This window comes from Taudactylus pleione, unplaced genomic scaffold (assembly GCF_031769625.1).
Source record: "Taudactylus pleione unplaced genomic scaffold, aTauple2 ptg000886l, whole genome shotgun sequence".
Taxonomy (NCBI): Eukaryota; Metazoa; Chordata; class Amphibia; order Anura; family Myobatrachidae; genus Taudactylus; species Taudactylus pleione.
Window position 1 is genome coordinate 96,696 of NW_028285287.1, and position 15,168 is coordinate 111,863.

The window sequence follows — 15,168 nt, forward strand, 5'->3', positions numbered from 1 at the left end:
ACTCCCTTGGCTGAGAAGCAACCCCACACATGAATGGTCTCAGGATGCTTTACTGTTGGCATGACACAGGACTGATGGTAGCGCTCACCTTTCCTTCTCCGGACAAGCGTTTTTCCAGATGCCCCAAACAATCTGAAAGGGAATTCATCAGAAAAAATAACTTTACCCCAGTCCAATCCATGTAACTTTTGCAGAATATCAGTCTGTCCCTGATGTTTTTCCTGGAGAGAAGTGGCTTCTTTGTTGCCCTGCTTGACACCAGGCCATCCTCCAAAAGTCTTTGCCTCACTGTGCGTGAAGATACACTCACACCTGCCTGCTGCCATTCCTGAGCAAGCTCTGCAATGGTGGTGCCCCAGATCCCGCAGCTGAAACAATTTTAGGAGACGGTCCTGGCACTTTCTGGACGTTCTTGGGCATCCTGAAGCCTTCTTCACAACTATTGAACCTCTCTCCTTGAAGTTCTTCATGATCCGATAATTGGTTGATTTAGGTGCAATCTTACTAGCAGCAATATACTTGCCTGTGAATGATGACTGCACGTTTCCTTGCAGGTAACCATGGTTAACAGAGGAAGAAAAATAATTTTAATCTCCACCCTCATTTTAAAGCTTCCAGACTGTTATTCTAACTCAATTAGCATAACAGAGTGATCTCCAGTCTTGTCCTCATCAACACTATAACCTGTGTTAACGAGAGAATCATTGACATGATTTCAGCTGGTCCTTTTGCGGCAGGGCTGAAATGCAGTGGAAATGTTTTTGGGATTAAGGGGGCGATTTAGACCCAGACGCAATGCAGCACACTTTCGCAGCCGTCAGGTATGCAAATTCCGCAATCGCACGGCAAGGCTTAAGAACGCCCTCCTATGTCTTAGAGAGCGACGGCAGAGCGCAAGCACGCCAGTCTATAGACACCCCTTTTCCTTCGCAGCACACGTCAGCTTCAGGAAGTGTATGCAATATCAGTAGCATCGAGAGCCATTAGAGCTGCTCGTAGCCCTTGAGGTAGACACTACCCTGCCGCAAGCACTGCAATCACTGCAGGCTGAAATTCAGCCAGGTGACGTGTACAATGATGCCTCCATGCTAATTATGCATGCCCATGAAATGCCGTTAGGACACACAGGCATGCCTGCGTTCACACATCCACACCCCTGTTTTCAAAGACCTTCCCGACACCAACCACAAACGGCCCTATCTGTCACTCAAAGTTGCGCTCAGTTTGTGTACTTCAAGCGTCTGATTCCCGATCGCAAAGACTGGCTTGCACATGCGCACTACGGCTTATGCGTAGAATGCGAAAATCAGCCAGCCACGAGCGAACGCTGCGTTGCGTCTGGGTTTGAATAGCTCCTAAGTTCATTGTAATGGCAAAGAGGGACTTTGTTGTGCAAACTGATGCGTCAGATGTAGGCATAGGAGCGATCCTATCCCAAAGCAAAGAGGGTGAAGAACACCCGATTTTTTTTTTAAGCCGAGAATTAAATGTACATGAGAGAAACTATGCTACAGTCGAAAAGAAGCATTGGCCATAAAGTGGGCATTAGAAACTCTCAGGTACTGCTTGGTGGGAAGGAAGTTCAGATTGATCACTGACCATGCCCTTTGAAGTGGATGTCAGAGAACAAGGACAGCAATGCGAGAATAATGAGGTGGTCCTTGGCATTACAAACCTTTAAGTCCACAGTAGAACACAGGCCAGGAAGCCAGCTGGCCAATGCAGATGCTTTGTCACGTGTCCATTGTTTGGGGGCTGCAGTTGTTCCACCCCACAGGTCGAAACAAAGGGGGGTGGGGGATATGTAATAGAAGCACTGGAGAAGTGTGGAATGGCTTCTATGTGTGTCCCAGGTTCCTGTCCTATGTGTTTTAGCCCCCAGGAGGTCTGTTTTACAAACAGGTTTGAGTGTCAGCTTTTGGTAAAAGCTGGAGAATGGGTCCTGGGGGTGTGGATGTGAGAGAGAAGGGAGGGCTCCATCCACAGGGCCATTTCAGGTGTTAGGCTTTTCAGCCTGAGAGCAGGCTAATGAGTAATTACACCTGGAAGTGGCTCATAAGAGCTGTGTAATGTCTTGGTGCAGTGTCTCATACCTGGGAGAGCAGGCCCATAGGCTAGCTTGCTCTGAGACACTGTTTGATACAAACCTGAAGGTACTGTGGACGTGAACTTGTTTTGTGTTCTGTTAGTGAGGGAATCCTACTGTCTAGTTAGAGCCCAGACGGGCTAGGATTTATTTTATGTTTTGTTTATTTGATTATTGGTGTTGCACAATAAAAACTGGTGCCAACCAGCTTTCACGAAAACCCACAACTGGAGTGCTGTTTCCTGACTGCTGTGTGTAAGGAGGTGTCCATCTACCCCAGGAGAGGGACCCCTACCCCGATCTTATCACAATATATATATAATAGAAGAAGGTTGTTTGTTTGTTGGCGAATATCTTCCACAGCTCTCAAGGTAAAGCTGCCAAATCTTACATAGCTTACTATTTTTGATAATATATAACTATTAGACCACATAGCAACAATGCAACAAAGTGACAGAGCGACAAATTTATAAAATTAATTGGTCTGTTTGTTTGCCAGTCCGGTTATGCATTCGGGCACTCCTGCACCGATTGGGATCAAACCAATGCGATGTGGTCCAGTTGGATCTTGTCTAGGTTTTAGGATGGTTAGGGTCCCGGTCAGACCTCGCATTGTTTTACGCTGGGCAGAACTTTGACCCGGGGATGCTGGGCAGAACTTGACCCAAGGAGCCTGTTCTGAACCTTCAACTGGATGTATTTGGATGAAAACTTTACAGAGGGGTGGCAATTGGTTTGGGATGCTTAATAGAGTGGTTGGACACTTTTCTCAAATCTTCCTTGGATCAGATTGATTCCCAGATTAAGGGTATTACAGTTTTAGTAGGAGATCTTAACTGGACTCTAGATCCTACACTTGATATCTCTAATAACTCCCCTAATTTCTCAAACGCCAAATACTGTCAGGTTAGAAATGTTTTTCATGATCACCAGTTGGCCCACTCCTTGGAGGATCATGCAACCCTCAAATCAAGACTACTCGTTCTACTCTCAGCCTCACAAAACATATTCCCACCTTGACTGCCTATTCTTGAGTCATAGACATCTCCATATGCTCATTGTTGCTACTATAGGTCCGATCACATGGTCAGATCATGCCCCAATTTTGCTGACGTTGATTCTACCCCAATCCTCACTTGGACAGTGGACTTGGCGGCTCAACGAGTCTCTTCAACAAGATGCTTATTGTAAGGCTGAGATTGCCTCAGCTCTTGCTGATTAGTCCATAATGACACTCCCGAAGTTTCCCAGATTATTATCTGGGAAGCTCATAACTGTGTTCTCCGGGGCAAATTTTTCAATGTCTATTCTTGCCCTTTCTCCCTCAGATAGAGAATCTCTAGAACTTCCTTATACTACAAGAGGTTGAAATGTAAAAGCTCTGGCCCTGATGGCCTGTCAATTGCTTACTATAAAACCTTTAAAGAAATATTGGCTCCTATGCTTCTTCGCGCTTTTAATAATGTATCTGCAGATTCCCCATTTTCCAATCAATCCTTGAAATTACAAATGTAAGTCATCCTTTAACCAGGTAAAGATCCCTCCCTGTGCCCGAGCTTCATCCTCTTCCCACAACTGATCCACAGTGATCAGATAGGCTTCGTTAGATGTCAAGAAGCACGTGAAAACACCACGAAAGTCCTTAATTTTATACAATTAGCATCGCAGATAAATATACCCACTATTATTCTGTCAACTGACGCTAAAAAAAGTGTTTGACACGATAAATTGGATTTTTATGAGGTCTGTGCTTGGTCACATGGGATTGGGTCCCCTTGCTTTACAAAGAATCCTAGCTTTATATGCAACTCCTTCTGCAAGAGTGAGAGTCAATAGTACCCTGACAGAGGCATTTTCTATTACTAATGGTATCCGACAGGGATGTTCATTTTCTCCGTTAATTTTTGTGCTTTACATAGAAGCTCTAGCAAGATCTATAAGAGCCAATATTTTAGGCATACAAGTTGGTAAAGTGGAACACAAACTTGCATTATTTGCCGACAATTTGTTAGCCACCATTTCCCACCCTGTTTTATTATTGCCACATTTAATGTTAGAATTTGAAAAGTTTGTGAAGATGTCCAATTTTAAGATTCATTTTTCAAAGTCTAGTGCCCTCAATATTTTTTTCCCCACCTCTACAGTAGCTGGCTTGCAAGCTGCCTTCCCATTTTCATGGCACTCCTCCCACATTAACTATTTTGGGATTAAACTCACTAAAAATCTGTCACAATTATGTCAAGATAACTTCTTCCCTCTTCTCTCCTCAGTTCATTTAGACTATAATAGTTGTCATCTGAAGCAACTTTTCTGGCTAGGGAAAATTAATGTAGTCAAGACGAACATGCTGCCCAAGTTGCTCTATGCCCTCCAGACCATACCGAAACGGTGCCTGAGTCTTTGTTCCATTCACTCGCTTTACTGATTCCACAGTTCATTTGGTCCTATACTTTGGAATTCGGTGTAATGGTTAGCATTACTGCCTCACAGCACTGAGGTTGTGGGTTCAATTCCCACCATGACTCTAACTGTGTGGAGTTTGTATATTCTCCCTGTGCTTGCGTGGGTTTCCTCCGGGTACTCTGGTTTCCTCCCACAATCCAAAAATATACTGGTAGGTTAATTGTCTCCAAACATAAAAAAATTAACCCTAGTGTGTATGTGTGTGAGCATGTGATAGGGAACATAGGGCCTGATTCAGAGCTGGACGCTCTTGAAGAGAGCTCGCTCTGAATTAGGGCAGTTTTTTTTTGTTGCGAACTCCTGGCCGCTTGCTAAGCTGTGGGTCACCACCTACAACTTTTGCAAGCGGCCAGGTGATGGTCACGACTATCGGGGCTTGCGACGAGACCCTTGTGGTAGGGTCTCATCCGTCGCAAGCCCCAGAGAGCTTCCTTCACTAACAGAGCCGGAAGCTCTCCCACTGACATCACTGGTGATGTCAGTGGTGACTCCCACAAACGGCAGGCGTTCCTTCGGGAACGCCTCCGTTTGTGTAGCCACCCCCCCTGCCCGCCTCCAAAACGGGGCGAGCTGTCAATCAAAGTCAACAGCCGCCCCTTTTGGTGCGAGACCCGTAGCAACGGAGCACCCGTCGCTGGCCAGGTCTTGCGCATGCGCAGTGAGGGACCATCGACCTGCTTGCGAGCGCACAGCGCTCGCAAGCGGGTCTGAATCAGGCCCATAGATTGTAAGCTCCACTGGGGCAGGGACTGATGTGAATGGCCAACTATTCTCTGCAAAGCACTACGGAATATGTGTGTGCTATATAAATAACTGATAATAATAATAATAGTAATAATAATAATAATAAAAATAATAAATCTCCCTCACGCAAAGATTGGTTCCATAAAATGGATTATTTTATGTCTATGGAGGATATTTTAATCTCCTCACTAGATAAATCCTCTGACTTTACCAGTATCTGGTTTCCTTGCTGGAATAGAAGTCTTAAAAACTATGGGCCTCATTCAGACCCACTCGCAAGCGGCTGTCCGCTCGCAAGTGGGTCGATGGTGTGCACTGCGCATGCGCACGACGGAGGGAGCTCCGTCGTGCGCATGCGCCAGACGCGACGAGCGAAGGACTTTCCTTCGCTCGTTGTGTCTGATCAAAGGGGGCGTGCTGTCGATGTTGATTGACAGCACGCCCCCTTTGGTGGGCGTGCCGGGGGCGTGCCTCCCAGACGGGGGCGTTCCCAAGGGAACGCCTACCGTCAGAAGCCGGCCCACTGACATCACTAGTGATGTCAGTGGGAGTGATTTTGGCTCTGATAGAGCCAAAATCACTCCGGGCCTTGCGGTTGAGAAACTCAACCGCAGGCTCCGGCTCGCAGTGGCGATGGTCGCCTATGGTCTTGACCATCGCGGCCATCAACCTGCACGCTCGTATAGGCTGTGGGTGGTGACCCACAGCTATACGAGCGTCCAGGAGGACGCTCCATAATTATGGAGGTGGGCCCTGATTCAGAGTGAGCGCTCTGGTCAGAGCGTCCGACTCTGAATCAGGGCCTATATGTCATCTTTACAGCCTCCCATGTAACTTGTGAATAGTGGACAACATGTCGTACATCCTTGAATGATCTCTCCCCTTTTCTTTCTTTTTCCATACACCCACACTTCTTCCTTTCTCTCCCCTTTTTTTCACTTCTAAATCTATGACTTGTTTTTTGGGCTGTTTAGATTATATTACGCTATTATTTATTTTTATTATTATTTTTTATAGTCAGGCATATGATTGCTTTTGTGAACAGATCTAGTTTGTTTATTATAACAAACTACAATCTCTGTATTCTTTATGACTCTTTGGAAAGTTAATAAAAACAGAATACAAAAAAAAGAAATGGAATGGTTGGGGTCCCAGTCGGACCTCACGGCAGAGTGCGCTGGGAAGAACTTTGACCTGGGGAGCCTGTTCTGGGTCTTCCACTGATGGATTTGGAGGACATCACATAATAAAACTTAATAACTTGAAGATTTAAACCCGGGTAATGCCGGCTACTTCAGCTAGTATATAATAAAGCTGAAGAAGGATAAAAATGATGCTTCTTGTTGGCATTTAAAAACAGTTGGTATCAACCCTGACTCCTTCCACCAGTGTCAGTGATGTCACTAGCAGAGTTTCAGCATAACACACATCTACAGTTTCCAAATACATTTGTTATTTCTCATACTTACTCATCACATGCCACCTCATGATGAAAACACAGACACTCCGGAACAATACTCACAACAATAATGAAGAAAATAAACAATTCACAGGCCACATACGTAGAGGAAAAAGACTAGAGTAGAAAAGATGTGGATGTCCCAAAATTGCAATAGTAAAGATGAAAAGTAACAAAGGAATGTTAAAGATAATCTTTATAATAAAATCAAGTGCTGATAAGGACAGATAGGCAGATGAATCGGATAAAAGAGGAGGAGAAAAAGGTGTTTTGCGGTGAATCACATTACGCAACTGTATTCTACTGCACCATGCACAAATTATGATTAGACTGGTCATACGTATTTATGTACTGCAGGCTGGTTTTATATATATTCTATCACACGCACAGTAATATTTGCATTTTGGGGAATGTGTGTTAAGGGTTCACATGTTGATGCACATCTATATTGCCCATATCATTTAGCCACATTGCATTATGGCTGACAGAGCCACTGTAAGTATAAAAAAAAAAAAGTACATAAATGCCCACCCTGTCTTTTGTCTCACTAACTTGCATGGGCCACAAGAAGATGATCCCATATCAATAGCTTGATGACAGACTCAGCCCACACAGTTTGTTTGATGCTGGATTAGCGACAGGACACCTAGGGTGGTTGCCCAGCGCACTAACACCTGTTAAATAGATTCTAGTACTAGCTCCCAATAGCATTGCAGACATGATGTAATGACCTTGCAATGTTTCTGGTCAATCAGTGTTGAGCTCAGTGACTGGAGTGGAGACACAGACGCACTAATTTAACCACTGGGGTGGGGGAGCAAAAAATGATAAGGGGGAGTTTATGTGCACAATACAAGACTTAGAGATGGGGAGGGTAGAAGGAACAATAAAAAATAATAATAAAACATACAGATGGGGGAGAACACAATACAGGTTATAGAGGGGGAATGGGGTAAGAAATCTCAATAGAAAACATAGAAATGGGGGTGCATACTACAGGACACAGAATAGGGGAGGGGAGGAGAAGAGCACAATGAAATCAAGCATATGTATAGCAGTGGTCTGGCCAGAGAGATATGCATAACTATGAAATAGGTGAATATATTTAATATTTTTCTATATATGCAGTGAGGGAGCAATTATGGATAACTTTCTTTCAACTCTGCATCGAATTAGGTGTAAGGATTGAGCATCAATGTTTATAAAAATATAGTTGACCATATGGTCATCAACAATTCTCAAATATGCCATGGGATTTAAATAATGCCCAATTGGATTTAACAGGCCTAATGTGTGCCAAAAAATGATTCCCCACACCATAACACTACCACCACCAGCTTGAACCATTTGTCATGATATTAAGAGGGTTGAGATTTGGATCAGGACCCCTTGGTCTAGCTGAGCGTACTGGTGTATTGGAGAAGCTGGATGGCCTAATAATGCTGTTTCTCATGTGGACCAGTAGAGGGCAAAAACTGTGAATTGCTGCAGTAGAGCGAACACCACTGCTGGATTGCAGTGAGTAGGGCAGCATTATTTGATCCGGAGGGATAAGCCAAGCTGTGTGCAATGGAGCAGAACGCAGGTTTACAGAATACACTGAAAGAGTAGACAGGTTCAATCTTCGCTGGGTCCACAGCAGGGACGTGCAGGCAGGGGAGGCATACTTCTTTCCCTTTGGTAGATATTAGAAGACCGGAATGATTGGGGTTTTGTTGTCTAGAAATTGTTCCTCCTTATCTGTTAGAATACCTTTGTCATGTCCTCTTCTCAATATTGATTTCAGTTGTTTTTTTGTACTCTATTGTGGGATCTTTTGAAAGGGTGTGACTAGTTTGTTTATCGTCTAATGGAGCATACACACGGTCAGATTTGTCAGATGAACGATTTTACCAAAGTTTTGAACGATTGAATGATTTTTGACTACATTAAAATGAATGGAATCGTCCAAGTCTGACTGCAAACACATCAGATGTCAGATATCGTTATCTGACAAACGGGAACGCGCATCGTTCATCGTCCATCGTTCAGGCATGTCAGATATGTCAGATTTTCCTTCAGATATGAATGACTGAACGATTTTTAAATCGTTATCGTTCAGATCTGAAGGAAAAATCTGACCGTGTGTATGCACCATAAGATGCATTTGGACTCTGTGATATGATCTTCTCTGTTCAAAAGTACTATCTCCTCCCCCCTTTGTCTGATGATTTTCTTACCAGGTGTCTGTTCACACTTAGTTGTTTCAATGCTTTGTTTTCTGCTTGCGTCAAGTTAATGTGCCTTGTTTTGTCTTTTGCTTTCTCTATATCTTTGGATACTAAATGTTCAAAAGTATCAATTAAATGTTCCTTCATGTGTTGGGGATAGAATTTAGAGGTTGGTTTCAAATCAGAGTGCTTGAAATTATTCTGTTTGTCAATTCTGGTTGTGTGTATATTTTTTTGTGATAATATTTGGCCAGAGTCAGCTTGCGTATAAATCTGTGTACCTCTGGATTTGTTTCAAATTTGTTCATGCTCTGTGATGGGGCAAATTTGAGGCCTTTATTTAGTAGTGTTATGTGATCTTGATTTAGTGTGGTTTTGCTTAAATTAAAAATGCCTCTAGTTTCTAATGTTGGTTGTCGTGTCATTTGTTTCTTGTCTTTGTTTCTTCCTTTCCCTCTACATCCTCGTCTATTTCTTCCAGTTTTTGTTTGTTTGGTGTCGTGTATGGTTGTTCGCAGATCTTTCGACCTGCGTGTATCTCTAAAAAATGCTCTACACATCCTGGTTTATTTGTATTCTCTGCTGTCCTTAGAGGTTCTAGTGACCCGTTCAGTGAGATGTCTTCTATAATCCCTATTGAATTAAATCTCTTTTCTAAAGAGACTCTTGCTGTTTCTTTGTGATTATGGTTCTCCTCTATACTATATGTGGAGAAGTCTGATTCATATGACGTATTGAGATTGGTTGATGGCGAGTTCTCTTGTATATTTTTTTGACCTGAGATATGTCTGTCGTGTTGTCCTTCTCTATTGTGTAATCTTGTCATATATTGTTGGTACGTCAGATTAAAGCTGGGTACACACCTAAAGATTTTCTGTCCAACCATCCAACTAGTTGATTGGTTGGAATGAAAATCTGGTAACGTATGGGAGTAAATGATGATTAGAAATTTGGTCCTAAATGCCAGAAAAGAGATGAAAATGGTCAGTCAGACAAGTTGGTTAAATGTTTGATCTAAACAATTTGTTCAAACAACAGTTTTTGTCCATTTTACCGCGTTTGGCAGCAAATTGCTGATTGGCATTTGCTTTCATACCTTACCAGATTTTCAATCCAACCAATCAACTAATAGGATGGTTGGACAGATAATCTTCACGTGTGTATGCACCATTAGTCTCTTGTACACTGGTGTTGTCTTTGTAACTTGATGTTTAATCTCTCTCCTAGATATTTTTTGTACTCTAAATGGAGATCTGTTTGCTGTCTTAGGTATATGTTTACTGAGGGAACCTTTGACCCTCTTCTCTTTTGTTATGCCTATCTTATCTCCCAGAATTTTAGATTTTTTAGTGTCAACAGAACACCTAGCCCCTGGACAGACAGGTAGTCCAGAGTCTAAGGCTGGGTACGCACTGGCCGATATATTGGCCATGGGAACGCCTACCGTCTAGGGCCGGCCCCACTGACATCACAAGTGATGTCAGTGGGTGGACTTCTTGCTCTGTAAGAGCAAGAAGTCCACTGGGACTTACGGCAACGAGACCCTACCACAAGCGTCTCGTCGCAAGTCCGATGACCATCACGACCATCATCCTGGCCGCTCGCACTAGCTGTGGGTGGTCACCCACAGCTATGCGAGCGGCCAGGAGGCTGCTCTAAAAATACAATAGGCAGGCACTGATTCAGAGCGAGTGCTCTGAAAGAGCGTCCGGCTCTGAATCAGGCCCAGTGTGTACAGACGATATGTCTGTGAACAACGTCGTTCACAGACATATCGCATTGGCTGTGCTGCACAGCCAATGAACAGATATGTCTGCAGACATATCTGTTCATCTGTACGGGTGATCAGCCGATCGCCCCTACACAGAGGTGCAGAGAGGGGGGGAGAGCCGCGAGCGGGTACTACTTACCTGTCTCCGGCACAGCTCCCCATCCACAGCAGCCCAGCACACGCTGCTGTGTGCTGGGCTGCACTGAGAGACTGTCCGAGGCTAAAGCAGCAGCCCGAGCAGTCTCCTATGCCAAAGAGGGTGTGCGATCACGCTGATCGCGCCCCCCATTGGCTGTGCGCTGGACTGAGCGGCACACAGTGCCACCCTCCCCAGCGCGCAGCGCAGCGTCACAAATGTTTTTTCTTTCCCGAACGGGGCATGGCAACGCCTTCCATGATTAGGCCACGCCCCCTACCCGCCCCCAGTCCGGCCCGACCCACTGCAGCACAGATGATGGTCGTTCAGTGTGTATGAATGACCATCATCTGCAGATATATCTGTCAGGTGTGTACCCACCTTTAGGATTCTTGTCTTTTATGGTAGTTACACCAGCCCTCCATCCCCAAGTCCAGCTCATACAGTGGTTATCCCCATATTAACTGCAGAGGAATATTACCATCATAATCGGGCCCCTTCTGCCATGCTTTGGAGACAACATATCTGTATTAGAGCTGTGGGATGCCACCCTCTAATAGAGCTTTCATACAGACAAAGATTCCTCCACATAAGCTTATAGTCTTATTGAGAAAAAGACATTAAGATCAGACCATTTCTAATTGGTCTGAACATTGTGTTATGGTTTGCCCATTTTTTTTTTCCATTTTTTGATTTAGGAGAATCTCTCTTTTTTGGCCGATTTTTCCATTATCCTCATTCCCTTTTCCTTTGTTTTCTGTCTTTATTATTTTATTGCATGGTTATATCGATTTTTTTTATATTTTTTTGCATAATTGTGTCTATTTGTGGTACTTTTATTGTTAGGATCTCTGTGACATTTCAGTAAAATACATAAATTTTGTTTTCACCATTACTCCATCTTTCCTTTGTCAACATCAATAGCAAGAACACTCATATACAGTATTAGTTCTAGAGGCGCAGCTTGCAAATTCCCAATTTCAATACAGGTTGAGTCTCCCATATCCAAAATGCTTGGGACCAGGGGTATTTTGGATAATGGAATATTCCGTATTTTGGAATAATCGCATTTTATAATGAAAAATCTTAAGAATAGGACCCAAATATACACAAAGAATGTATTTATGTGTTATATACATACCTTATACACAGAGCCTGCAGGTAATTTTATACAATATTTTCAATAATTTTGTGGCTCAAACAAAGTTTGTGTACATACATGAAATTCATTTATATGTCATATGCACCTTATATGTGTGCCTCCCCAGCCATTGACCTCACCGCATGTCACTGGTCCACAGACAGGTACATGTTTACATGATTGTCTGTATGCAGGCACTTGAGGACAGGGGACTTGATGTCCAGTGTAGAAATACTGGTGCAGGTTTTCAGGCTGTCCAATGTAATAACATTGATGCAATTTTTCAAGATGTCTAAGGTAGGAACACTGAAGCAGGTAGTCAGAATGTCCATTGTGGTGACACAGGAGCAGGTAGTCAGGATCTGATGTGCAGAATGCAGAATTGAAACCTGGTACTAGCCTCTGGAAGAGTTGTTGTAAATGAAGTTTTTGTGTGCTGTCTTTCTTATAAGTAAATGATATGAATATCATGGTATCTGTGAATTTAGAACAGAAAAAAAGGAATTACATTTCTTGGTTAAACTGAACTTTATTTTTGTAAGTGGTCATTGAATTATAATAAATAGAAATAGATATTATATGGTCAATAACATATTTGCCTCACTATTATACCATCAGTTCTGCCATACAGAAATAGTTCAATCAATCTTTATATGTTTAATGCTGCGTGTCCATGGGCGGTATTGTTTAGTGTGTCCCCGGCAGTGATGTGCCCAATGTCATTAACAACACTGAACGATATTAACGATATTGTTCAGTACTGACACCCTCCCTCATTCCCGAACCTGCACAACCTGACGATATCGTCAGGTTGGACAGCAGGTTCGGGCGATGAGCGTTGTCGTCAATGACCAGCGGGTACGCGCATCGCTGGTCGTTGTCGGCATAGCCACTGGACGATATTGCTGACGATAACGATAGTTATTGTTCAAAACGTCCAATATGTCCAATATGTGCACAGGTTCTCAAACTCGGTCCTCAGGACCCCAAACAGTGCATGTTTTGCAGGTGTCCTCACAGAATCACAAGTGAAATAATTATCTCCACCTGTGGATCTTTTAAAATGTGTCAGTGAGTAATGAGTACACCTGTGCACCTGCTGGGTGACCTGGAAAACGTGACATGTGTGAGATCCTGAGGACCGAGTTTGAGAACCTCTGGTCTAGTGGATACGCGGCATAATTTAATTAGGAAGCCATGATCATGTTTAGCATAATTTTTAATGATACATATGAAAATATGCTATTACTGTTGTTTATTGGTACCTGTATGCCTTGATGATGAAATAATTGTTAAAAAAACCTAACGATTTATTTTCTATAGATTCTGGGATGTGTTGCTAAAGGATCCCTTGGTCCTGTACTAAAGGTTTTAAATTGCACAGAGCAGAAGGTCTTTGCCCTAAAGGTCAGAAGCTGCATGATTTATCAGTCTTTAAAATTTTCATAAACTTGTCTCAAAATATTATTTATTGTATTTCAATATATGACTGTGTTACACAGGTATTACCCAAAAGGGAAGTCCTGCGCCGTAACACACTCAGACAATGCAAAGAAGAGGTCAGCATACAGGTACTGTAAGGCTACTGCACTGTGTGAACCTGAGGGGAGTAGCTGATATCTGTAACTAACATCGGTCTCTTTTTACAATCAGCGGCAGGTCAAGCATCCTTTTATCCAATGTCTTGGAGAGAGCTGGCAAGGACAACGCAATCTCTTTATCAGTGAGTCACCCTATGCTTTGCTGATCCTTAAAGGCTCATGAAAAGTTGGTGTCGGTGCCCCTGTATACCCCTATGTATAAGCCCAGAGAGGCCCAAGTTGTTTTTGCCAGAGATCAGGATTTTTGCTATTTTCTTATAAGGCTGCAGCTGGCAGTGCCGATGACTAAGTTTTGCCAGTGGTAGCCATGGGGAAGATAGCTATCACTTATTTATGAAGGACAGTGGCGATACAAGTACCAGGATGGTCGATAGTGGGGAGCTGTATAGTAAAATATGCCTAATGTAATATAATCATGTTTTCCTTTTGAGAAATAACCAATAAATGATGGGTAAGGGGCATAATTATGGTTCTCCTGTAATATAATGTCTGACTAAAGCACATTCAACCACAAAGATATCAAGTAATAAATACACAAATCCGTCATGCTCATTACCCTCCCCCCCCCAATAAATAAATTCCGATGAGGGCTAAATAAATCCTCCCACATGCAAAAGCCAATCCAGCCACAAAGGGTGTAGAAAAAAATCCTTCCTAACCTGAGAAATAAAACATTCGTTGCAATGGCGCTCCTTTGGGGGAGCCCACAATTTCGCATATACACAAACCAGCTTCTGTGGACTGTGGGCCTGATTCAGAGCCGGACGCTATTTGCGCTCGCTCGTCCAAAGAGGGGCTGGCTATTTAAATTGACCGTTCGCTCTTTGCGGTCTGTTGACGCCTCTGTCTGAACGAGCGAACAAAACATGCGGACGTTTTTTGTAAAAAACGCCCCCTGGCTGCTCGCATCATACATCATCTCCACTATTTATTAGATTAATCGAGTACATCGAAAGGCGAATGAACTGCTCGCTATTCTTGTGGTAGCATTTTCCTACCGCAATCATACGAGCAGTTCTGGCTAAAAGACACCCAACTGACGTGGTCGATGACGCTGCTTTGTTAATTATGCACACCCATTAAACGCCCGTTTTGACCGTTTGGCATGCCTGCGTTCGGATTTCCACTCCCCGTTTTCAAGCACCTTCCCCTGTTACCACCCACAAACGCCTCACCCTGTCACTCAAATTAGCAGGTATTCGCTATATTGCGAGCACAAGATCTTCGACCGCACTGACTGGTTCGCGCATGCGTACTAAAACCCATACGCATGTGCAGATGTGCGAACATCGCTCGGAACGAACGAGCGGCCGCTTACGAGCGGCTCTGAATCAGGCCCTGTATCGGCTGCAATGAAGCCAATGAAGACTGGCAGAATAGCAAGGGAGTGGTTTCCCATTTAAATCGCTTTCTGCAAATCACAGTCCTGATTGTTAGAAAAATACCAGTGAGCTTACTGGGGGTAATGGATTTTACTAGGGTGTTGCAGCCCTGCAGGCTTTAGGTAAAAGCCATCACTGATTTCCTGTAACATTAATCCATCCATAATGTCCTCTA

The 15,168-nt window shown here is 43.5% G+C and overlaps 1 protein-coding gene across 1 annotated transcript in view; it reads left to right on the forward strand.

Moving 5' to 3' along the window:
• Window positions 1-15,168, forward strand: part of RSKR (ribosomal protein S6 kinase related) — a 68,448-nt gene that overhangs the window by 35,862 nt on the left and 17,418 nt on the right. Inside the window, exons 8-10 of the mRNA XM_088458997.1 lie at window positions 13,334-13,417; window positions 13,513-13,581; window positions 13,664-13,733. Of these exons, the coding sequence (XP_088315123.1) occupies window positions 13,334-13,417; window positions 13,513-13,581; window positions 13,664-13,733 (223 nt within the window). The remainder of the gene's footprint in view (window positions 1-13,333; window positions 13,418-13,512; window positions 13,582-13,663; window positions 13,734-15,168) is intronic.